Source organism: Mytilus galloprovincialis, chromosome 4 (assembly GCF_965363235.1).
Source record: "Mytilus galloprovincialis chromosome 4, xbMytGall1.hap1.1, whole genome shotgun sequence".
Taxonomy (NCBI): Eukaryota; Metazoa; Mollusca; class Bivalvia; order Mytilida; family Mytilidae; genus Mytilus; species Mytilus galloprovincialis.
The window spans coordinates 25,516,156-25,543,594 of record NC_134841.1 but is presented as its reverse complement, the minus strand read 5'-3'; the positions used below and the strand labels follow the sequence as shown (position 1 = coordinate 25,543,594).

Below are 27,439 nucleotides of genomic sequence, written 5' to 3'. Positions count from 1 at the left end.
TTGGGCCAGTTTCATGAAGCTATCTTAGGACTAAAACATGTCTTAGGTTGATCTTATGACATATCTTAGTCCTAAGTGGGTTTCACAAAGTGGTCCTTATTTAGGACATCTCTTAAAGTTGGTCATAAAGTTACGACTACACGAGAGGTGTCTTATGATATTCATAAGTTGGTTTTATGAGTGTATTTCTTTCTAACACAAACGATACAAATGGCTAGGCGCACATGTTTTGATCATATGTTTCTCACATACGTTTGTAAAGTTTACCAAAATGTTGACAAACTATGCACTCGCTAACAATGTGTACACAATTTAAACAGGGCCAATAAAAACTTATTAAACGTTGTATTCATTTCTACTTTTGTAGCGTTAAGCAAATGATAACAAACTGCGCACAACGTTTACAAAATTTTGGTTTGAAAGAAATGCACCCTATATATTATGTATACTTATTTTATATATTAATATTGCAAATTATCTAATCATCATTTTAATCTCCTTTTACTGCTTCTAACTTAGAGTGCATTTCTTTCTAACCAAATTTTGTAAACGTTGTGTGCCGTTTTTCTGGACAATCTATTTTTTTTTTGCGACCAGTCGAAAACCATTTTTTTCTTTTAAATTTAGCATAACATATAGTGGTAGTTGAGATTAAAACAATTTTTTTTCTCAGGATCAGAAACAAATATTTTTTATTCTCCAAAAACTGAAAACAAACTTTTTTCCAAAAAAAATTGCCCCCCCCCCCCCCCGAATATCTAATGGTTGCTGCTCGAGATAATGAATATTAAAGTTGGGCCATTTAATACATTTACCATGGGGAAACTTCGTGCAAAGCGTAATTATTTATAGTTTCGCTATTTTGTACAAGACGAAATGCCGTGGATTTTCTATAAAATTTCTATACGTTTAGCATTGAAGTAACACAAGGATACATAATCCTTAAGGTGACTCAGGCCTATTCGATGTTTCTATCAGAAGTGCCGTATTTTTTGTTATTTTATTCTTTACAGAAAGTGAATCAAATTGGTCGAACATTTTTACTTTTAAACAGGTATGTAATAGGGACCATTTTTCAATGAAATGATAGGGAAAATAGATGTGTTGACATATTTTTATCGGAATATCATAAAAGCGTTTTTTTCAATGTGAACAATGAATGTATATCGTCATTCAGAGAATCGATTTTAATGACTGATCTTTGATTGTTTCTGTTTAATATATATATGTTGATAAAGCAGTCGTTGCTTTTATGTGAAAATATTTCTATGATGTAGACGACTATTCTGCTGATGGAAAGTTGACGTTACGTAATCCTTTTCGGCGACGTCATACAATTTCTATCTTTTCCCGTTGGCAACACTCTTCCAACGGCTGATACACGGTAGGTATACTGTGCGGCTAGGATCGTGGTTTTTCGAGTGATTTGGTCCATTTTTTTCGAGTGTAGTTCGGGCTTTTTCGAGTGATAAAACATGCGATAAGTTCAATTAACGGATATTTCGTAATTATAACCGTTTTTAACATTACTACCCATCTTATATTGAATACTTTATATGTTTTGATCAACAAAGAGGCTCAATTTCATTGTTTTTAATCCAAAACAATCAGTGTTTGTTATTGTCCGGGTTTTTTCGAGAGCAACTGTGAAATCGTATTTAGACAAATGGTCCGGGTTTTTTACAAAAAAATTTGAATAAGAACAAGAGGCTCTCAAGAGCCTGAATCGCTCACCTTAATTCTTTTGGTTAAATCTCTCATCAATGATTATTTTGGCTTTTCAATTTATTTAAATGTTTTTTGGATCGTCCTATTTTCTTCAAAAGCCAAAAAAAATAATCATTTTCTCCTATGTTCTATTTTAGCCATATGAGCTATGTTTCTTGACATACAAGGAAATAAAATATAAAATTTATACTAGATACTCTGAAACTCATTTAGCCTAAGTTTGGCTGAAATTGATACAGCAGTTTCAACGGAGAAGATTTTTTAAAGTAAGTCAACATGATGAACAAATTGTGAAAAAAGTCTTTAAAGGGCAATAACTCCTTAAGTGGTCAATTGACAATTTTGGTCAATTAGACTTAATTGAAGATCTTACTTTGCTGAACATTATTGCTGTTTACAGTTTATTTCTATCTATAATTATATATCAAGATAATAAACAAAAACAGCAAAATTTCCTTAAAATTATCAATTCAGGGGCAGCAACCCAACAACAGGTTGTCTGATTCATCTGAAAATTTCAGGGCAGATAGATCTTGACCTGATAAACAATATTACCCCATGTCAGATTTGCTCTAAATGCTTTGGTTTTTGAGTTATAAGCCAAAAACTGCATTTGACCCCAATGTTCTATTTTTAGCAATGGCGACCATGTTTGTTGATAGATCATAACTTCGGATACAATTTACAAACTAGATACCCTAAGGAACATTCAATTAAAGTTTGGAAGTATTTGGCCCAGTAGTTTCAGAGGAGAAGATTTTTGTAAAAGATTACTAAGATTTACGAAAAATGGTTAAAAATTGACTATAAAGGGCAATAACTCCTAAAGGGGTCAACTGACCATTTCCGTCATATTGACTTATTTGTAAATCTTACTTTGCTGAACATTATTCCTGTTTACAGTTTATCTCTATCTATAAAAATATTCAAGATAATAACCAAAAAACAGCAAAATTTCCTTAAAATTACCAATTCAGGGGCAGCAACCCAACAACGGGTTGTCTGATTCATCTGAAAATTTCAGGGTAGATAGATCTTGACCTGATAAACAATATTACCCACGTCAGATTTGCTCTAAATGCTTTGGTTTTTGAGTTATAAGCCAAAAACAGCATTTGACCCCTATGTTCTATTTTTAGCAATGGCGACCATGTTTGTTGATAGATCAAAACTTCGGATACAATTTATAAATTAGATACCCTAAGGAACATTCAGTTAAAGTTTGAAAGTATTTGGCCCAGTAGTTTCAGAGGAGAAGATTCTTGAAATAGTTTACGACGACAGACGACGACAGACGACGACAGATTCTAGACTTTAAAAAATGACTTTTTTTTTCTAGTTTATAACTGTAATCAAGTGAAGGACAATATCATATATTCCCAATCAGTCATCAAAACATATCAAAATGAATCTTTTTTCAGTTTAATGCAAATATTCTGCCGGTTTGGAGAGCGTTATAAAACTACTTTCAAGTGTTCATTTAGAAATTACTAGATCCTTAACAAAACGGTTTCTAGAACATAATGTAGGGAACTCATATTCATTTTGACTACATTAGACATTAGACATTATTTTATTAAACCAATCATGGGCCCTTGTCGGGCAAGATACAAAAAACATCATAATAAAATGATTATATAAACATTAGTGAAATACACAATAAGTAATACACAAATAATAAATTGATAATATGAGCAATGTAGGATATAATTAAGGTAAGAGGCATTGAGTGCAATGAGATCGATTTAATATTAAAAAAATAAGATATAAAGTTTATTAATACGGAAAAAAAAAGAAAAGTAAAAATAGAACCAGGAATATAGTATCTCATTCTGCAGTAGTTCTCCTCATGACCAGTGCACAGCAGTGAGAAACTTTTACATCACAACAATGCAAAGGTCATCAAGGGGAGGTCCTTCAGAACTAGCTACAGATACATGAGATTACTCCAATAGTGATTCTCCTCATTATTAATGCACAGCAGCAAGGGTTGACATTGCTACTGGGCAATATTCATCAAGGGACGGTGCTCTAGAATTCACTATAGAGAAAATATAAAGTTCAAATTACAAGTAGTAGAGGGAGATAAATCCCATTAAAACTTTTCAAATTTCTTAATGAACATGCATAATTCTGATCATAAATTCTCATCTTCATTTTTCATTAACCATATCAGTTTTTGGTTAGGGTCAAGATTTTTAAAATTCTTGCAGCAGTTATTTATCATTGTTATCATGTCTTTCCTTTGGTCCGATAAACTATCACAGTTGAAAAGAAAATGTGTTTCATATTCGACCTCATTACTACAACATCTCTTACATAGTCTATTGTGTCGGGGAGTATTACTATATCTACCTCTCTCTATAAGTAAATGGTGAGCAGATATGCGAAATCTTGTTAGACTCCGTCTATCTTCAAATTTTTTAATAATATTAAGATATTTTTCACAACCAAAATTTGATTTAAAGGTAACATATGTGCATAGTTTTCCTTCTGAGTGAGTTTTGAGATTTTTTTCCTAATCTTTCAACATGGCATTTCTTAGTTTTCTGTTCAATTGGTTTAGTTGTGTCTGAGGATATTTGATAATTATTAATCAGTGAAAGAAGTTTTTCAGATGACATACACCACGACGGTTTCTTTGACTCATACAATTTCTTTGATTCTATAAATGCATTGTATAACAATGGAAAGTTAGTGTCTGATTTTTCTAGTCTGTAATAGTATTTAGTCATTGCTTTAATCATGTTAAAATATATTGGTAGTCTTCCCAACTCAGTTAATACTGCAAAATTGGTGCTTTTTTTTGGAGCTCCAAGAATAAATTTACAGAATTTAGTATGAAGTTTTTCAGCAGGTAATTTAGAGTAAATGAAAAAAATCCATTTCTATATTTAGATGACATTGGATTAAAGGCACCCCATATCTCACAGCTGTATAATAGGATGGGTTTGATGGTATGATCAAAACATGCATCGGCTTGTTTTGACCGAAGGATGCAAGGATAAAAATTCTTTAGATAACTTAAAATAGGCTTTTAGTGCCTTTTTTATACAATTCATCCTGGGCTACTGTAAAGGAGCCAGATGCACAAAAATGTATACCCAAATATCTATATGAATTAACACACTCTAGTTTTACACCATTTAGCATGAAATCATATTTGTTAATCAATCTACCTGCCTTAGTTAAATATAAGAACCTTTGTTTGTATTCACACTTAAGCACCAATCATTGCAGTAATTTTGCAAAATGTCCAATTTTTTTTGCAAACCATTCGGAGATGTTGACAATAAAACAATATCGTCAGCATACATAAGGCAGTGCAAATCTTGATCATTTATTGAAACTGGGTCTTCAGAGTGTTTTAAATAGTTTGTCAAATTATTAATAAAGATCTTGAAGAGGTTTGGACTAAGATTGTCTCCTAGTTTCACCCCCAGATGCGTTGAAAAGGAATTTGTTAAGTTTTCATTTACTTTTACACATGATTTACTTACTTCATACATGCTTTTAATGATGTTGTAAAAAGAAGATCCCACCCCATTTTGACTACATTTCATGCTACTTTGGACTTTACAGTGAATAATATTTCTTGTGGTAAACTCCAGAGATTAATAAAAGTAACCTATTAACAAAAAAACCCTAAAAAACACACACACTTAATCCGCCCTATTTTTATTGCCATTGAACAAAAAATTTGAATAAATTTCAGATAAAATCAACAATGAAATGAATAGTTCCATAGCCTAAATAGCATACTTTAGCAATGATAGAAAAATACAAAATGTGTATATTATATGCTATCACCAGCTAGATTGTCCAGTGCTTCGAACGACACCAGGAACAACATTGTAATTTCTTCATTAATATTCATATTTTCCACTATTTAGACACTTTTCTTTTATTGAAAGGAAGTTATCATGGTGATTAGTACGGAAGCGTATTAGGGACATAGAAAAAATAAAATTGGCAGTGAACTTTTTTTTTCAAAGTCGAAATTTTGACTTTTCAAATCTCGAAATTTTGACTTTAACTTGAAATTTTGACTTTTCAAATCCCGAAATTTTGACTTAAACTTGAAATTTTGACTTTCCAAAATCTTGAAATTTCGACTTTTCAAAAAGTCGAAATTTTGACTTTTTTAAACTCGAAATTTCAACATATAAAAATTCAAAATTTCCACTTTAAACTCGAAATTTTGACTTTTTTAAAACTCGAAATGTCGACCTATCTTTAAACTCGAAATTTCGACTTATCTAAAACTCGAAATTTCAACTTATTTTAAACTCAAAATTTCGACTTAATTAAAACTAAAAATTTCGACTTATTTTAAACTCGAAATTTCAACTTATTTTAAACTCAAAATTTCGACTTTTTTAAAACTCGAAATTTCGACTTATTTTAAACTCGAAATTTCAACTTATTTTAATAAACACAAAATTTCGACTTTTTTTTTTAAATCGAAATTTCGACTTTGATTTCAAAATTTCGACTGTTGAAATCTCGAAATTTTTACTTTTTCTAAATACTCTTAAAACTTTGATGTTAGTATTCAAACAGTTATTACAATTTTAGAAGGAGTAGACATGGATGCAAATTATTAAAGCGTCATTTACTTATTTTGGCAATTTATATTCAGAAACTGGTTTTGTTCTTAAGATATGGATTAGCATTTAATATTAAAGAAACCATTCGTAAAGAACATGCATGTTGACAGAATTCCCCCCCCCCCCGCATATTCCATGTTTTAGTTTCCACGACACTGTCATAGGATCGTCAGACCTGAGGACATTTAGCATCACAGTTGCAAAGGCCTGTTTGGTATACCAATAGCAAGTCACTGACTTTGCCTTGTTTAAACAATGGTAAATCAAGTAGCCCAAAATGCCATGCATATTCAGAACGACCAATGAGCTGCCCCAGTTTTCTAGTTTTGGAAGTTTGCATTCTTATAACACAACTATTAACCCTTGTCTTTATATATTAGACTGTTGAATAAAAGTATGTCGTAATATAGGTGTGTCGGAATAGCGGGGTTACTTGATACACATATCTGAAGTCCAGACTTGAAATATGTATTTGAACGTGAAACATATTTTATTTATTCTTTGGCAAGAACAAGATTTTCTATCTAAAATAACCTCTTTAAAATGTTTTAGTTTATTAAAATATGCTTATGAATCTTTTGTGGATAGTTGTCTCATTGGCAATCATACCACATCTTCTTTTTTATATTATGAAGTTTATGATGTAAATGACTCTCCGCCTCGTTGATATAAATGACTGTGAATGTGGTAATCGCAAACGTATAAATACTGAGGAAAAGTCGAAATTTTAAGTTTTAAAAAAGTCGAAATTATGAGTTAAAAAGAAGTCGAAATTTCGAGTTTAGAAAAAGTCGAAATTTCGAGTTTAGAAAAAGTCGAAATTTCGAGTTTAAAAAAAGTCGAAATTTAGACTTTAAAAAAAGTCGAAATTTTGAGTTTAAAAGAAGTCAAAATTTCGAGTTTAGAAAAAGTCGAAATTTCAAGTTTTAAAAAAGGTCGAAATTTCAAAATTTTAGAAAGTCAAAATTTCAAGATAAGAAAAGTTAAAATTTCGAGTTGAAGTCGAAATTTTGAGATTTGAAATGTCAAAATATCGACTTTGAAAAAAAAGTTCACTGCCAATTTTATTTTTTCTATGTCCCTAATACGCTTCCGTAGATTAGTTGCTGTATGACCAATAATTATATTTACATAATCAGACTCCTCCTCACAGTTGTAGCATTTAGTCGTTTTAGGTTTCCTTTTCTTAAACAATAAAATAAATAATACTAGATACAAGACAAATAGTTAATGAAATATCTAAGATGTATACTCTTTTTAGAACAAACATAAATCTCATCTTATACTATATATGTATGTACGTCTCAATTTGAATAGTCTATGCTTATGTTCCGCACCATATAAGTATTTGGACCATACGCGTATACTCATATGGTCAAACTGTACGCGTATGGTCGGATCATATGATAGATATAGAAAGATGTGGTATGAGTGCCAATGAGACAACTTTCAATCCAATTAACAGTTTATAAAAGTAAACTATTAAAGGTCAAGGCACGGCCTTCAACACTGGGCATTGGCTCATACCGAACAAGAATCTATAAAGGGCCCCCTAAATAACTACTTCAAAACCATTCAAACGGGAAAACTAACGGTTTAGTGGTTGGGTGGTGGTAGAACATTTTAAACGAAAGATATATTTATGTTACTTGGCGAAAAAAGTAATAAAGTGGCGAAAAATATATTGTTTTGGAGAAAGAGGTAGCGAAAAAAAAAATTGCCTCAGGGCAACCCAATTTGGGACCATATAGGTATACATTAGAAACGATTCAATCATACCATAAACTTATCTATAACAATGACGGTTACATGAAATGTATGGAACTACGAAATTTAGATTCTTGCTTGATAAAAGATATGACTACACCTTAAGAGTTGTTTGTTGTACTCTAAAGATGGCTAAAATATCAAGAATCAATACATTCTGTACAATAGAAGCGGTAAAAGGTATAATTTTGTTTCAATTTTTATTGATATTTGTGCCTTTTTTGCAGACTTATCTCCATTTATCAATGCAAATCGCCATAGGAATTTTCAATCATAATTTTTTAACTTCCTCAAGTAAGATTTCATGGGACTTTTTTCTGTGTATGATTAGGTAAAATGATAAAGATTAAAATTTTTAAATCTTCTGTTGGAATTACTTTAAGGTTAGGGTCAAATGTATGCTAGACTGACTGGACTAATAGTTTTTAAACGTAAACACATAACATTTTTAGCTATAAGAAATGTGAATAATCACTCGATAAAAAAAGGACACACTCGAAAAAGCCCGGACTGTTCTCGAAAAAACCCGGACATGAAAAATCCAATTTAGTCTCAAAATGTCGTTTTCAATGCAATGACAATAGTTTTTGAAAAGTGTCTGTATTTATAAGGATATATAGATTCCATGTATGCATTTCCGTCGACATTTACATTGGTATGTGTAAGAAAATGGCTTTATACGGTATTTTGGAATAAAAACATTTTAAGGCTAAATTTAACTTTTTAAACGAAAAGCAATTTCAGAATGATACTATCTTTATATCTCAAATACTAGCATATCATGTATAACCTTGTATATCAAACGCAAGCTTCTATATCACCTCTTGTTAGAAAAGAAGTCTGTTTGTATACATTTTTGATCATATTCACTCGAAAAAAAGTGGTCACACTCGAAAAAGCCCGATCAAATCACTCGAAAAACCACGATCCTAGCCGGACACTATACCTACCGTGTGATATATAAAAAGGGAGTTCGGTAATACTATGAAAATTACATATCAATAGAAAGGAAAAAATATTTTTATAGAAAAATCGTAGGATTGGTTTTAACTGCAGAATAAATAAAGCTTCAATTTCTTATTTTTGGTTTAAATTTAACGTTATGTCTATGTAATTTATGTTGTTTCCTTATCATTTTCAAATGTCTGTAACTCCGAAGTTAGATCGGTTACCCACTTAGATTTTTCGATTTTTCATTATCGCTTTAAAAGTTATACGTGTATACAATTTCTTTCAAAAATCGCTGGCCCAGCCATTTACGTACCGTTTACCTTAATCAGGTAAAAAATAGCCAACATGCAAATGTTCATCAAAATTTAAATACGGGATAAAAACTGTATCGTATGCCCTTAAGCTTTTGACAGAAGTTCTATGTAACTCGAAGCGAACAGATAATGGTCCAGGGTCGTTCCATGCCCATAATGATGAGCAGTTTAATAGTTGTCACTCAGCTATTTACGTTTTTCTTGATACAAATCAGTCGATTAATTTTTACTTTGGTGCTAACACGTCTGATTTTTTTTCGCTAAAATTTCCTTTCAATGCGCTAAAATGTCCTCCGCCGCATTTGAAAACCCTTTGGCGGGAGTAAAAAACGCAGTTTTGGGCGAGCTTTTAGGTAGCAATACACAGTTAGGAGTTTAGTTTCGCGTTTTGGCCTCTGTGTATTTTTCAAATAGGAAAGTTATTGTGTAATAAAATTCATTTTTAGAAAGATGAGTGCTAATTTAGCCTTCAAAGATGGTTTATAAGTGCATCAAGATTATTTTTTAGATGTTTTATGGGCTGTTTTCTGTTTGACAATCCGTATTTTCATAGCTAGACCGGCCATCGGTCCAGACATTAATGTACTGTTTACAAACACTCTTTTTCTACACGAAGTTTTTGACGCAATTTTATAAAAAAAAAATGAGATGAAAGACATATGATTTTCATTAGATTTGCTGAATGATATATGTACACAGTTTCAGAAAAGGTATTACTTTAAGGGGGTAGACCTTGGTTCAGGGAGATAACTCTTTAAATCAGTTAAGCGTTTATAAAAGTCAAGTTCATCAATGTATTTTAAGCATTTACCTGAAACAGATTGAAAATAATCTATGTAACCTAGAAGCTTAGAATATATTTTTTGAAAATGGTTGACACAAACGTACTGATGATTTTAAGAGTTATTTCCCTTAACCTAGATCTACCTCCTTAAGCGATTGAAATTCTACTTTAGGCAAATTTTGGGAAAATATATGACATCTTTCCCCCCTTTTTGCAATATTTTATAACAAATAAATGCAGATTGTTGCCATGGATACACCAAAATGAAATTATATTTTACCATTTTATATACTGGATATAAAATCTATGGAAGATTCTGATTACATACATATGCCCATATATGACACAAACAGTAAGCTTGTTATTGCAAGAAAGCAATGAAAAGGGGATGGTAAAATTCAAAAGGGCAATTTTAGTATTTTTTCCTAACTGTTTATTGCTACCTTAGATTACACTTTGAAGTATGGCCACCGGTATTCAACAAAATTGTCAAATCAAGATGAAGGAAAACCAAATATAATGACCAGGACAAAATCAAGATTTTTCAAGTGATCAACAGTTTAAGCCTGACAACAATGAAAGAACACATTCTGTTCTTTCCATGTTGCGAGATTAATAATGACACAATACCACGTATCAAATTTAATATTGAGGTAAACAATGAAAAACGTGAAAATTCACGTAACCAATTTACACAGCATCAGACATCACAATTGTTATGACAGCAAGGGACCAATGAGCTCACACCTCAATTAGAAAGACCAGTTCAAATCCCAAGTCGTCGTCAACAGTTAGAATTGCCCACACTATCAACTATAACCTGTCAAAGAATACCTTCACCAGAAATGTTTAGGGAAGCAGTTTACTCTTTGCGAATACCAAAGTCATCATACTTTTCTACTACAAATTGAAATATGTACCATCTAAGACAATATTTAAATTATGGGGAATCACCGCAATTAATATTTATAGCGCAGCCGAAATCACAAAGCCTATATATATCCCTTTTTTACCCTTTCGAGCATCTTCTCGCCATTTTTTTCTCATATGACGTTACATAAAAAAGCGAGCTAACGCGTATTACTACATGTATAATTCCCGCGGCTCTATGCATAAACATCTTTCAAGTAAGAACAAATAATCTTTAAATCTTTTCCTGAATAGAGAGTTTCAATCCAAATCTTTTCGGTGTAATCAAACAGATATATCATGTTATGGAGGGGTATATGCGAAAAATACCAGTCTTGGGACCGAATTTCCCTCGACTATCGGCTCGACAAATTTTACAGTCCCTTGACTGGTATTTTTCGCAAATACCCTCCATAACATGATATATCTGTTCAAATTGCTGTCATGCTGCCAGAAATAGTCCTGAGAAAAATACAATGAAAACTTTCAAGTATGACCATATGTACGAAAATAATATGTCGAAAACCTGGGGAATACTTTGGTGAAAATAAGCAGATGTCGATTTTCTTCACAGATTGAAATTAAAGTTGTAAATGTATCCGATATTGGTCAAATCTATGTGCATCTTTTTGAAATAGCGTAAGTTACATGGCTTGGTACAGATATATTTATTGTAAATAAAAAAGTTGATTTGGGTATGATATTTTTGTTATAAAAAATATGCGGAAAGGGTCGAGAACTCGATACTGATCACCCCTACCACAAAATAACCTAAATGCCCATACCTCTCCCTACCGGGTTTCTACCCTACCATCATATCTCAAATCTGTATAAGTTTCATTCCAATCTATCAAGGGAAACTGTATAACCCGCAACCCATTTTTCCATACAAAAAAACGAGGCCTTGACCTTCCTTTACAAAATATAATTTACCTTCCGTTTCTTTGATGAGTTCTTTTTCCAGATCTTCATTCAGTGTGTTTTTTGTCAAGTTGGCTGGTTTCGTTGGTTGTTTTGTCGTTTTGGTAGGTTGACTCGTATTTGTGGTTCGCTGTCTTGTCGTTATATTCGGTGTTGTTATGGGTTCGGTCTTTGTTCTCGTCTGTACAGTTGTACTTGGAACAGGTTCAGTTTTCAGCTGTTTCTGTTGTTTATGATTTTCTTCTTTAAGTTTACGTATATTTTCTTTCTCTATAAGTTTGCGTTTACGTTCTTCCTCCTTAATTTTTCGTTTTTCCTTTTCAATTTCACGTTTACGTGCTTCCTCCTGAACTTTACGTTCTTGGTGTTTACCTTCTTCCTCTTTGAGTTTACGTTTACGTGCTTCCTCCTGAACTTTACGTTCTTGTTGTCTACGTTTGTCCTCTTTAAGTTTACGTTTACGTGCTTCCTCTTGGACTTTACGTTCTTGTTGTCTACGTTCTTCTTCTTTAAGTTTGCGTTTACGTTCTTCCTCTTTAAGTTTATGTTGTTTAAGTTTTTCTTCTCTAAGTTTACGTTCATGTTCTTTCTTGATAAGTTTACGTTTACGTTCTTCCTCTATTTGTTTACGTTTTCTCTCTTCAATTTTGCGTTTACGTTCTTCTCCCTCCTTATGTTTACGTTTACGTTCTTCTTCCTCCTTGATTTTACGTTTACGTACTTCTTCTTCTTTGAGTTTACGTTTACGTTCTTCCTCTCTAAGTTTGCGTTTACGTTCTTCCTCTTCAATTTTACGTTTTTCCTCTTTGAGTTTACGTTCTTTTTCCTCCTTAAGTTTACGTTTACGTTCATCCTCTATTTTTTTACGAGCTTCCTCTTCAATTTTACGTTTTTCCTCCTTTAGTTTACGTTCTTTTTCCTCCTTAAGTTTACGTTTACGTTCTTCTTCCTCCTTGAGTTTACGTTCTTTTTCTCTAAGTTTGCGTTTACGTTCTTCCTCTTCAATTTTACGTTTTTCCTCTTTGAGTTTACGTTCTTTTTCCTCCTTAAGTTTACGTTTACGTTCTTCCTCTATTTTTTTACGAGCCTCCTCTTCAATTTTACGTTTTTCCTCCTGAAGTTTACGTTTACGTTCTTCCTCTTGAAGTTTACGTTTACGTTCTTCCTCCTGAAGTTTACGTTTACGTTCTTCCTCTCTTTGTTTTTTTTCTTGTCGTCTTATTTCTTCCTCCTTCAGTTTACGTTTACGTTCTTCCTCTCTTTGTTTACGTTTTTCCTCTTCAATTTTACGTTTTTCCTCAAGTTTACGTTTACGTTCTTCCTCCTGGAGTTTACGTTTACGTTCTTCCTCTCTTTGTTTTTTTAGTTGTCGTCTTACTTCTTCCTCTTTCAGTTTACGTTTACGTTCTTCTTCTATTATTTTACGTTTTTCCTCTTCAAGTTTACGTTTACGTTCTTCCTCGAGTTTACGTTTACGTTCTTCTTCTCGAAGCTTGCGTTTATGTTCTTCCTCTATTATTTTACGTTTACGTTGTTCCTCGAGTTTACGTTTACGTTCTTCTTCTCTAAGTTTACGTTTCCGTTCTTCCTCTATTATTCTACGTTTTTCCTCTTCAATTTTACGTTTACGTGCTTCCTCCTTAAGTTTACGTTTACGTTCTTCCTCAATAAGTTTACGTTTAATCTCTTCCTCTCTACGTTTAATTTCCTGTTCTCTTCGTTTTTTCTCTTCAATTTTACGTTTAACTGCCTCTTTTCGCTGTATACGTGCGTCTTCTCTAAGTTTACGTATTTTCGCTTCAAGCTTGCGTTTACCTTCTGCCACTCTAAGTTTACGTGAACGTTTTGCTGCTTCCTCATCCTCTTCAAGTTTACGTTTAAGGATTTGCTCCTTATTTCTTAGGGATTGTTCTTCCTTCTTAAGTCTTTGTACTTGTGTTCTAAGACATCTTCTATACGCACGAAATACACCCCTGAAGCACCCTCCCCTTGCTCTCCTAACGGCACATTTATATCGACCTTTTCGTTTGTCTTTTCTACATTTAAATTTTAGTCTTTTAAGTATAAGTTTATGTGTTCGTTGTTTACGTTTATATTCTTCCTGTCTTAGTTTACTTTTACGTTCTTCCTTTCTAAGTGCTTCTTTTTGTATTTTATATTCTTCTTCTCTAAGTTTACGTATTTGCTCTTCAATTTTAAGCCCCTTATCTTCGTTTTTTTCTACAGTTGTCATGTTTTGTTTGTTTTTAATAGGCTTGTCAGCATCTGATTGTCTCTTTTGGTCAGTGCTTTTTTTGTGTAATTGATCAGGAACGAATTCATTATTTATAAGACTTGTCAAATCGTCATTGCTAGGTCGATCATCAATTCGGTCTCTTTTGTGCTGACGCTTATCGTAATATCGGAATGGAAGATAACGGTAGTCCTTACTTTGTGTATTTTTATTTTCATTAGGAAATGTTGTGTTTTTTGGATAGCTACTAGTAGGTCCAGAATCTGTATATTTTCTATCCTCAAAAGGTTTATCATCAGTATACGATGTATGACCATAAATAGGGCGTAAAGTATCAAGGTGCATTGTACGGTCAATATCCATATTTGGAGAACCATGGTAGTATTGATTCCTACGAAACTTTTGGTTTCGATGCATGTAGGGAGATGTGTAGTCCTTTGACCTCCTCCTATTGATATGGTCAGCCGGAGTGTGGAAGAGGTACTTCAACTTCTTTGAAAGGCGAATATTAGCTTCTCTGTTTCTTATAATAGACTCTTTAGGATTTTCGATGTTTTTCTTCGGAGTTCTAATGATCCGAGAATCTAAATTAGTTGTTGTTGCGTTCGCCTTCATGAAAGGAGCATCCATATATTCAGGTTCGCAGAGTCTCAATTTGAGTTTAAAAAACGGAACACCCTCCCATAATTGAGGGTATAATCGAAGACTCAAGGTTGTAATTGGGTTCGCTAGATCAATTTTGGTAATGGTATCTGGCTGCGCTAGATTGCCAAGCGATTTAAATACCTGAAGTTAAAATTGCTTTGCTGTAATTAAGGGGGGGGAAAATCTAAAATTTGAAAAATATATATGTTGTTGACATTTTAAAATTTTATGTGCTTTCTATACAAACATGCCCTTGTTGAATGAAATCAATCTGTAATATTTCCGATAATAAAAAAAATGCATTATTTTTTTTTCGATTTTCAGTTGTAGTTCACAGAGCCAAGGCTGTAAGCGTAAATTTAGCAAAATCTGCGACATAGCCCAATTACTGTTCGTTGACCTTAAGTTTGAATTTTGTTGGCGTCACTTTTACCGTTCTAGAGTTATACCTCTTTACAAACGGAAACATTGCTGAATTTTTCGATTCCGTTCTTTTACTTACGTTTGCCTCAACTAAATGTTATGAAACTTCTAACAATGCTTACTACCACAAAACTCAGACCAAGTACAGATGTGGGAAGCGTAACTGTTACAAAAAACTTAAGGACTTTTCTTTTCCCATTTATCAGTAAAATAAAATATTCTTCAAATGGTTTTTCTTGGTCTTGAAGATCAGCATCTATCCATGAAGGTTAGCTTTATCATGTAAATAAATTGTAATCACACACTGTCGGTATATGTTAACTGTAAAACCTAAGTCCATCAGACTCTATAGAAAAATACTGAAAATGAAACTTATAACGAATGCTTAGATAAAGTACAAATTTGGGTAGGGTCACTGTTACATTTTCTAAAGTTCATACATACAATTAAATATTAAAAAGCTTCTACCGTTTAATAAAATTCTATAAAGGTTAAACTTTGACGAAGTTATGAATGTGCAACAAACTCTAACCCAAGGATAAATTTAAATGATAAATGATAAAAAAAACAGTCCATTTAAAGATATATAATTTAATTTTGGATGTAACGCGTCTTCTGATTGGCTGACGTTATTTTGTTATGAGCCCATAAACATAATTTAGTCATGTGACCGTGACGTCATCAACGTTTTTTCATGGGTTTCTACGATTCAAAATGGAATTTAGAATTAAATTATAAGAAATGACTGTAATATTTTTTCTGTCTATTCGAAATAACATAAAAAATGTGGTGCACACGGTTAAATAACCCGCTACGCGCGTTATTCAGTGTGCACCAAATTTTTTATGTTATTTCTTCATAGACAGAAAAAATATTACAGTCATTCCTTAAATAATATTAAAATAAATATTTCTAAAATTAAAGTCTATATTGTTTTTTAGTCACATACAACCTTCTGTCGATATTTCATGAAACTCAATGATTGTTCGATAATGTTATTGATGTCTACGCAAACCTTAATCACAAACTGGACCTAATTCTAGACGCTGACGACGGAATCTAGGATTTTGATGTCTCGCTTTCGCGATATAATTTAAAATGTCACAGGCTCGACAAGAAGGGCATTAATTCATATATATGTATACAACTTAATCCTAAGATTTTAATGCGCGAGGATTTTGTTTTGTAATCACAATTAAAGACATACCTCAGTTCCACTTTTGGAATTGTTAATAAAAACCCAGTCACTCGAACGAGTGAGGCATTTGATTTTGTATTCAGTCACCAATCCTCGTCTCTCATTTCCAGTTCCAAGTAACATGCCATCTTTACCGGAAATCTGCCAACCCAATACAACTGTCGGCTTCTTAAAAGGTATATGTCTGTATACATATTCATTCTTTTCTCTCAAATCAACCTGACCTTTTTCTAGGTTGTCTTCAATTCCTGTCACTGTTTGCATGTAGGGACGCAAACATATTGTTTTCTCTCTAACGTCTAAATATTAAGAATAGTTTTTGTCATATTTTGAATGACAAGCCTATAATGAAAGTTTGCATAACAGAAATACAAAGGATATGGGTATGTATCCATGAGACAAAATCAGTACATATAAATAAGAAGATGTGGTATGAGACTGAGTGCAAATAAGACAACTCTCGATCCAAGTCACAGTGTATAAAAAATTATCAACACGGAGCCTTGGCTGACAACGATTAACAAGCTGTAGGAGGCCAAAAAAATATCATAGATAAACAATTCACACAGTAAACTTGAACCAACGGTTTTATCTATATAAAAAAAAACGAGAAATGGGAAACATCTATGAATCACATCAACAAACCACAGTCACTGAACAACAGACGCCAGGCTTAGGACAGATGCATAAAAAATGCAACGATGTTCAATCGTTCTAATTTTAACCTAAACCGAGAAAGTAGTATTACATTACAACACATAAAGACACACTATAAAATATCAATTGAAATGGCTTAACTCGATCAAAAAAACATTTAAAACATAAATCGAGCTAATACGTTTGATCCTTGACACAATCTAAATGCCATTTTAAACGTAGGTGCCCATATAGACGTTAGAGATAGTAATACAAAGGATGTAGGAAGAGAGTTTTAAAATAAGACAACTCTTACCTAGGATAACATTTCGTAAAGCAGGTTAATTTGACTATTTCATATTTAAGCTGGAAAAACGTATGGTAACCCTATCTTTTCCTTTGATATTGTTATATTCGTAGTGGGTCAGTAAAGCAAATCATGTTTATAACTTATAAACCTCATCCAAAGTCAATATTTGCATTATGTTAATTAAGATAAAATAAATGGCAATATTTTTAATTTACACATCTTCATTTCTAAATCGCAATCTTGAGTCATAAACTCCGAGATATTGCTTTTTTTAAAACAAGTATCAGTTTCTCGAAATATAATAACGGAATAAGTTAATTACAAGTGACATACCTTGTGAATATACACGAAAAACAATCAGTGGTGATCTAAAAAGATAAAACATATATTAGGCGTAGATCTTATGATAGAAAATATATTATGTGGGAGTTCTAAAAAGATTAAAAAAAATATGTGGTGAATTAAAAAGATATCACAGAAAAAAACGAAACTGTACAAAGAAATAAATAATTATTCATGAAAACGTAAAATGTTACTATAATAAAAGATCATAGTTGCACAAAAACATCGATATGAGACAAGAATATCGATCCCCTCTACCAATATTGATATTCATCCGGATTTATTTTAGCCTAAACAAATTAAGCAAGTTGTGTCCCTTGGACTGTTAAACGTTCGGTTTTCGTTTGAGTCGAAATATTGTCTGGTCCCAGAGTCGAATTTAAGAGGGGATAAAGAGCCCGAGTCCAATTTTGTGGGAAACTTTTGATCGATTCTATAGGAAGTCACTGAAGCATGTCTTGAGCGGGGCCCTCTTAGACAGTGCATACCCACCCCCTTTTCTGGATCAGCTAGCTGACTTCGCGAGAACGACAGTCGACTTGGGCTGATATTGGTGTATCGGGATGATACGACATATGATACGGATTTTGCCATGTATTATTCTCTATTTATCACACACCTACTATTTTTTTTTTTATTTTTTTAGTTTTAGCTCCGTTTTAGTTTATGGTAGCTTCTAATCTTCAGATTTTTTTTCTCTCAAAATTCGTTCGTAATGAATGGTCATTCGGGCGTAGCGCAATTTATTGAATGACGTCATTGTTTGGAATGTGACGTCACAAACGTCGAACTTTCATATTTCTGACACACGAAATGCAACTATAAAAAAGAACTCAATGAAATACCATACAAAACACACAAAAAAATACTATAAACAAAATAGTTTTTAAACAACAGAACGCAAATTCGAGGTAATCCAGGTGCTTTCGATGAGTATTTGAGCTGTTCTTTAAAGCTTTTAAAAGAAGACAAAAGTAGAACTGAAGCCGGTAACCCAGGTGCTAGGGATCAGAAAGCAGCTCATGTGTACGCTCTTGTGGAAATATATGATAAAGCGTATAAAACATGGCAAAATCCGTATCACATGCCGTATTACCCTCGACCAATATCATCCCTCGGGCCTAAAGGCCCTCTGGCTGATATTGGTATCTCGGGATGATACGGCATACGATACGGATTTTGCCATGATATGAAAATAATAGAATAGAATTTCGCTGGGTTCAATCACTAATAGAAGTGAAATAATGAATACTTGTTCGTTTTTTATCAGTTACGGTGGTACCCAACACTTTCACTAAAATTAATTTGGCTCGTTTAATAAGTTTCATAAACATTTGTCAAAGTATTTACTTTGAGACTTTAATAAGAATATATATATTTTTTTTTTTAACAACCGTTTTGTCAGAAAAATTACGCTGGTTATATAGCAATTTGACAAACACCAATTTTGATCATTGAGAAGCTTAATATGCCTTTTACAACACAACTTTACAGAGTTATCTCCCTGTAGTGTTGGGTACCACCTTAATTTGGTTCAATTTTGTCAAATTATGGTGAGAAATATCGGTGATGAATTATTCACTCGCAAGTAATTTGACCTCCTTGAATCCGCATTCATGTGACCATTAACTTAACCCAAAAGATATAGATTGGTTACGCATGCAAGTCGTGTTCAGCCATTAAAGACCAAACAGCCTATTGTTTATGCACACCAACTAACACAACTTTGTAGTGATAACAACGCCATATAGATTTTATGTGACCATAAAGCTCTAGCAATGAAAAACACGTCAAATTATAACTTCTTATTTCGCGTTTTTTCCTGGATTCCAACATGGTGTACGCTTAAAAATGCGTCCTCCGTCGCATCGCGTTTATATCTAGTGGAAATTAAACACAAATGGACACAAACGATACTACACTATCTGTAACCTCCGTTCTAATAAAAATAATAAAATATAGATTATTCAGGTAAAAAGTTATTTTTTTTCAACCTATTACATGAAATCAACTATACCTATAAAAATCCAACTGCACGATATCACTAGGCTATTCATTTTTATGTTTAGCTTATATCATGTTATGTGGCTATCGGCAGTATTCGGAGGTCATCTCGATTACGTTAGCTGATTGGATCAGAGGCGGATTTAGAGGGGGTCTTCCCTCCCTTTCTGGGAAAAATTTGGTTGATTATATAGGAAATCACTGTAGCATGACCGGAGCGGGTCCCTTCATTGGCAGTTAGTGGGCCCCCACTTATGAAAAATTCTGGATACGCCACTGTGGATGGCGTCTAGACTAAATTACACACGAAATTCTTATATATATATTATCGTATACCTTCATTCATTGTTAACTGTTTATTTTAGACTTATTATAATTTGGATAAACGTTTTAGCATGTTATAAATAAAAAAAAAGTTGAGAATTTGAGTCAAATCAGTGAACATGAATTTAACAGTAAGTGCCCCTATAAGAATATGGGCATAGTGCAACTATCTATATAGGGGGAAATCTCAAATATGTTTTCAAGCTTTGTTTATTATGTCACCTTCTGTAGAAACGAGAAAAAAAGCATTCTCAAAATCCAGAAAAGTTTATAACTTTCTGAAACATAAAATGCATTTAAAAGTAAATTGTCTATTTTTTAGCAGGTGCTGCGGTGTGATGTAATTTTGTCAATATAGACTAAATTAGAAGCTAGATTTCAATTTTGTCAAAATAAGCTAATTTTAAAATAAGAAGGACTATTTACTTGCATTATTTAAATGAGGACAGCCTAGATTGCTCCCGGGCTTTCGTAAAACTCGAACATCGGTTTTGTTTTATTTCTCCACATTTAAAATTTAAAACACTTTGACAAAAGTCTATGTTTTCCATGAATTTGACAAGAAGTGAATAACTGTGACATATTCAATAGTCCATTTTCATGTTACCGAGTTTGGACTCCGGAATTTATATTTTTTCAACAGATTACCTTCCCCACTGTGGTAGGTGGTAATAATTAAATTCAAGATTTTCAACAATACAATTTTGAGGGAAAGTTAACTGTTTATAAATGCTTTCTATTAAACATGACTAAATCATCGGAAAACAGTAATCCCCCCCCCCCAAAAAAAAAAAAATCGTACCGATCATATATTTGATTTCACTTCTTTCGGTCGATCGTAATTGACCGAGTACCAGAATTTCCTACCACAGAGTAGGTAACCAGTCGAATAATTGTAGAACCCAGCCGGAGCCAACAGCCGATAAAATGAAAAAAGGTCTATAATTGCTCATTTATAAAACTTGACGACGCATGCATGTGATGTTTCCCTACGCTTTCCTTTATTCACTTCGTTCTTAATTTATTGATATAAATTTAATTTTGGGTGTAATATATGTCTTCTGATAGACTGTTTTTTGTCTATCAGCTCATATACATAATTATGCCATGAGACCATGAATTCATCAACGAATTTTCATAGTTTGCCCTTCAAAGCGGAACTTACAATAAAATTGTAAGGGATGACTGGAATAGTTTGTCTGGCTATTCGAAATAACCTTAAAAATGTGGTTGACACGTTTCAACAAACCTCTACGCTTATTATTCAGTGTGACGCAACGTCAGATATTGCTACCATTTAGTGTAATAGAAAAATAACGTTAAATTAGAAACGTGCACTATCAAGTTTTCCTGCTTTCCTTGTTGGGTAAATTCAAAGTTTAACACATAAGTAGAAATGCCGAGAGATTCCGCTCCAATATGATTTTATAATTTACCTTGGATGTTAAATTTTACTCAGCCCTAGTAACTAATTTTTATGTGTTTTTTGGAGAATATTGCTGCATTATATAAACAACCCGAATATGATTTTATTCAAGCAGTGGAACAAGAGACATATACATAATTTATTAGAGTATGTTACAAAGCAAAGACATTTACAATTAAAATTTAATTCTTCTTGAATAATTGATAAGTCTTTCCTTCCATATTGTTTTAAATAAACTATCATAAATATTGATTGATTAATTGATTGATTGATTGACTGATTGATTGGTTGGTTTGTTTATCACTTAAAAACTTGGGATAGGGTCTCTTGAAACAAGCACGAAAAATGAGACCTTGGACCCCGTATTAAACACACGAGACGGAAACATGCATGCATGCAATGATTGATTAGTTTACTGATTGATTGATTGAATGATTGGTTGGTTGGTTGGTTTATCAATTAAACACGTGGGATAGGGTCTCTTATAACAGGCGAAAAAGAAACAAATGTGATCTTGGACCCAAAATTAAACACATGAGACGGAAACATGCACTGATTGATTGGTTTTTTGAACACGTTGGATAACAGATTGATTGATTGATTGATTGATTGATCGATTGGTTGGTTGGTTGGTTGGTTGGTTGGTTGATTGATTAATTAATTAAACACGTTGAATAGAGTCTCTTGAAACAAGCGAAAAAGAAACAAATGAGATCTTGGACCCCATATTAAACACATGAGACGGAAACATGCACTGATTGATTGATTGATTAATTAAAAAGGTAGAATAGTCTCTTGAAACAAGCGAAAAAGAAACAAATGAGATCTTGGACCCCATATTAAACACATGAGACGAAAACGCACTGATTGATTGATTGATTGATTGATTGATTGATTAATTAAACACGTTGATTAGAGTCTCTTGAAACAAGCAAAAAATAAACAAATGAGATCTTGGACCCCGTATTAAACACATGAAACGGAAACATGCATTGATTAATTAATTGACTGATTAATTGATTGATTGGTTGGTTGGTTGGTTGGTTGGTTGAACACGTTGGATATAGTCTCTTGAAACAAGCGAAAAAGAAACAAATGAGATCTTGGACCCCATATTAAACACATGAGACGGTAACATGCACTTGAATGATTGATTGGTTGGTTGGAATTCAAACACACATAAAACTCTTTAAGGCGAAGTGTACGTAATTAAACTACACAATGGATGTTTTTTAAATTTTACATGTAGATTCTGCTTGTAAAAATAAATCGGAAAATAAAATAAAAAAAGGGGGTAACCGTTTTCGTTTTTGAGATACGAGCTGTTGAAGTTAACAGCATCATACACCAAAATTACAAAGGATATATAGGGAAAATCGTGAAATTCGGCAGGAATTGTTACATTTCCAAGATTTTCTATTATATTAGACAATCGATTTTTTTTTTAAATTTATGAGACGATTCTAAAATGTCTGAGGAATCGATTGGTGCAAAGAAAGTCCTTAGCAACCGTGTTACTTTTCAAGCTATACCCTGTTAAAGTTGAATCTTGAGTGTAAAAAAAACAAAAAAACAACGACAACGTTATTGACGTCGCCGCAACAGTTACGACGCTTCATATAGTCCTATACTTGTATGAAATATATACGTTTTGTTGGAGTTCGTGTTGCTCGGTCTTAAGGAGGCTCGAGGGTATAAAAATTTCAGAAAAAAATCAAACATTTGTTTTTCATTACAAATTTTATTTATTTCCTTTTGTAGTTGTTACTTTATCATATGGTACAAAAATCATTCAAAACAATCAATTCGTGTTGGCCTCAGATGACTTTCAAAATGTATACATCATTGAAAAAGTTCCAAATTATCTCCCTTTGGTGGAAAAATGCCATTTTTTTATTCTAAAATTGAAATATCTTTTTCAACTCATCGGTGACCTATCTTTTTTAATATAATTTCCATATAAGCTGTACTTAAACTAAATTATTGTAAAATTTTAGCGATTTCTGTAATAAATTTCTTTTTTTTATTTCGATATTACCTTTATTTCTCCTATTACTTCAACAGGAAAAAACCACCTTTACAAAAATGTATGCTTCTTTCGAAGGCAGATTGTGAGCGCAAATGAACGGTGACCCCACTTTTTTATTTTATTTTTCTATTAACTATAAGATAAAGTTCATTTATAGAAAAATATAGAGAAATCCTATATAAATGATTTAGACCCGCGAACCCCCTTAAGTTCTTTATGTTACGTTTTGTGATCTATTGTATTGTATTTGTCTATTATATTCGGGTGCGTGCGGAGATCGCCAAGCTAGAAAACGGTCGACATTTTCTTCATTATGAACTAGAACTATTTTCGACCTCGGTGCCTTATTTTTTGTTAAAATCTAAACACTGGGCCTTTTTTTATCAAAATCTTTGTTCTCATAAAACTTCATTTCATCAAGGTCTCTTCTCAGAATATCAGCCATCTCGCATCTGTCTGGCACAGGATAACAAATCAATATTTAAGTAAATTTAAGTTGTGTGGTAATTCTTTGTACATTTGGGTAAATTAATCTTATCTTTGTGCCGCATAAGCATCTCTTTTATTCAACACATCCCTGAGCCACGACGTACATTATATATTTTATGCATCGCATGCGCTTCTTTTTATCACAATCCAGACCGGCTAGTAACCGTTGTATAACTTTACACGTCTGAAGACGAATATTTGCGTGAAACATTTTTGTATGATTTTTATTTCTGGAAATCAATCTGAAATCTACAACAGTCCATTTCTGAAAGTCGGGCTGGACCTTTACTTTTATGTGCATTCGGGATTTACACAAATTGTAACCCGAATAATTCAGTCGTATTTTTCAGCTGATGTACGAATGCTACATTTCTCGTGTGGGAGAAAATCGGACATGGAAAGGGCTTGAATTATTCGAGTTACTCAAATTGAAACTCGGGAATATATTTCTAGCTGTTCGGAATTCGCGGAAACAAATTTTCGGCATTACGGTATTGAATCAATAGAGATACCAATTATTTCTTTTAACAAATTCGAATACCAGTCAGTTTATAGGACTTCAGTTTGAAATAGGGGCGGCAATCCATTCGTTTTATCCAATCAATTGGAAAGGGGAGAGGGGGGGGGGGGTCAACATTGATAGTCAAAAAGCCTTGAAATATTCAATAACAAACGTTGAATGTAAATTATATGAACTCCAAAATCTCATATTATAAGACTAGTAAACCACAGGCTTCTCAATTCTTGTATGATAATGAACTAGGTGAAAACCTAGAGCTGACCGAGTGCGAGATCCTCATGGATAATCATCGAGGTCGTTAAACACCCCTTGCAGTAAACTTTGGTTAAATTTTTAAAAAAATCGAAATGTAATAGTCTGAACACATTTCACCGCTCATTCCACTAAATATTAAATTGCAGTTACAAGTATCACAAAACTTCCCTGACCTCTTTTCTTCAACCATAATAGAGGGAGGAGGGGAGGAGGGATCCAGATATTTAAATCCCGGGCTTAAAAACACGAAATGCCTTCTCCTACGCGTCTAAAACAAAAACAAAAACAGTGTTTTTAAGTCAGGCTGCACACAGAACAACGTACAGAATGCTGTGATTTCTAATTGGAGTTATTTAAATAATTTCTATGAGGTTTAAGACAGCACAGGCGTGCTTGTTGGATTCATTATAGACCACAGAAAGTAGTTTCTCTTTCGTGTGTCCTTTCTTGGAGTAAGGGAGATAACTTGCGTAACTAATGACGAACGTTTTTAATCCCGTATTCCGCTAGAGGCGTGCAATTACGTACACTTCGCCTTAAATAGTGCCAAAATCACATAATCTGTCTCTTATTACATGACCTTGACCTTTGACCTTCGGTACGGTCATTGCTCCACAATGTCATTGCAAAAGACTCTATGGGTCAAGGACCTTTTGTTTAAGTTTTGCATAATAATGGCTTTTTATAAACCATCAATGGGGGTTATGTCCCTTATATAATGGTAAAACCAATACAGTCATAATGTAACAAAGTTGTCCCTTGAAGTACCAAGCATTTTTCACTACTTAAATTTTCTGTATTTATAACCATTCAAGAATTATAAGGAAATCAAAGACATATAAAAATCTACAATATGACCATGACCTTTGACCTTGACCTTGACCTATATTTTCAAGTTATGGTCCGATAATCTCAAATCAAAAAACCGAGGTCTTTACAACTAACGGTTCATGAGATTGTTATGCGTATTAAAAAGTAAAATATTCAAGGGGAAATAACTCCTATAATAAGTCAATGCATCGCTTCCGTTAAAATTATTTGAAGTTGCGACATTTGGCAAGGAACATTTAAAACAAGAATGTGTCCCCAGTACACGAATGCCCCACTCACACTATCATTTTCTATGTTCAGTGGACCGTGAAATTGGGATAAATACTCTAATTTGACATTAAAATTAGAAAGATAATATCATAAGGAACATGTTTACCAAGTTTCAAGTTGATTGGACTTCAACTTTATCAAAAACTACCTTGACCAAAAACTTTAACCTGAAGCAGGACAGACGGACGGACGGACGAGCGAAGGGATGGACGAACAGGCGCACAGACCAGAAAACATAATGCCCCTCTACTATCGTAGGTGGGGCATAAAAAAACATGTGCCGCTAAGTCTTATAGTTTATGAGGAGTAGCGATAACAGTGTTTTTTTGTAATTGGGAAGATAACTCCTATAAGGTAAATGGTAAATCATGGTTCTTCTAATACAAGGTAGAGTATATACCCCTGATACATGGTATTAAAGATCCTTTGAATATGTCGCGTACTTTTTTTTTATTTTGGACTTTGAAAACGGACGAGGAAAAGGAATAATAATAAACAAACGAAATACAGTAAGGTCTTTCCATTAAGAAAGGAAAGACCTTAATTAATCATATACGAACAACACGAGTATAATGATTTACACAGAGACAGTCAATTAAGACGGGATCACGACGAAAAGTTCAACCATTTAAATATGTTCTTTACAGTTTGGAGATAGTTTATGTACTACTAGCAGCAGTTGCGGTTCTGTAACAATTTACAAGAATTGTAAATAAAATTTACACACATGAAGTTGCATTGATTGACGAATAACTGTAAAAATTCTTGCCAACTTTAACGGTAATGTTTGATGCATGACGATAAAATGAACACATTCTTTTAGACGATAAAATAATCGACTGATTTTGACGCATCATGTTTATTTTTCCAAAAATGACGCTAACGATAATTATTTGAAACCTTTGACGAAACACGATAAGGATATTTTGACGAATCACGGTAACATTTTAACCAATGAGACGCTAACGGTAACTATAAATGACCGTTTAACGTCTGACGGTAAAAGGCATTACTACCCTCATATATATAATGGCGTAAGTACATCTAAAGCTTGTTTCAAGGAGTCTATGTTCTTTAAGGTAAGCTATTTTTAACCAATAATTATCTTACAACTACTTACATCAGCAAAATTGAATATATAATACTACAATACATTTCTATAACAAAACATGTCTTCGCTTTCAAAAGTTGTTTTTTTACACCGGAAATAAATAGAACGTGACGTTTGGTTAACTTTCATTACAGTTAATACCGCGAAAGGACGTTATATCAAATTGTAAAAAGACGGCGTCATTGATACCGCGAAGCGACGTTGTAAAAAGACGGCGTCAGTCTGGTAGTAATGGGAAATGTAAATGTCGGTATGGAACTTATTTTGCGCCCGTTTTTTCACCATATAATTCTGCTTTTTTGTGGAGCTTTCTAACCAACCAAATTACCACATATTTGCATTTTTCTATAAAAGTTACGCACGGTATTGCGTCGAGAGACGTAACATGTATAATTGACAAATTTGACGC

At 33.0% G+C, this 27,439-nt stretch overlaps 1 protein-coding gene across 1 annotated transcript in view; it reads right to left on the bottom strand.

The window, feature by feature from the left end:
• Positions 1-27,156, bottom strand: part of LOC143071697 (uncharacterized) — a 46,384-nt gene extending 19,228 nt beyond the window's left edge. The window contains exons 1-4 of the mRNA XM_076246185.1: positions 27,040-27,156; positions 17,763-17,797; positions 16,493-16,782; positions 11,997-15,003 (exon numbers count right to left, since the gene is read on the bottom strand). Coding sequence (XP_076102300.1) covers positions 11,997-15,003; positions 16,493-16,782; positions 17,763-17,797; positions 27,040-27,074 — 3,367 coding nt within the window. The 5' untranslated portion in view covers positions 27,075-27,156. The remainder of the gene's footprint in view (positions 1-11,996; positions 15,004-16,492; positions 16,783-17,762; positions 17,798-27,039) is intronic.
• Positions 27,157-27,439: the final 283 nt, after the last annotated feature.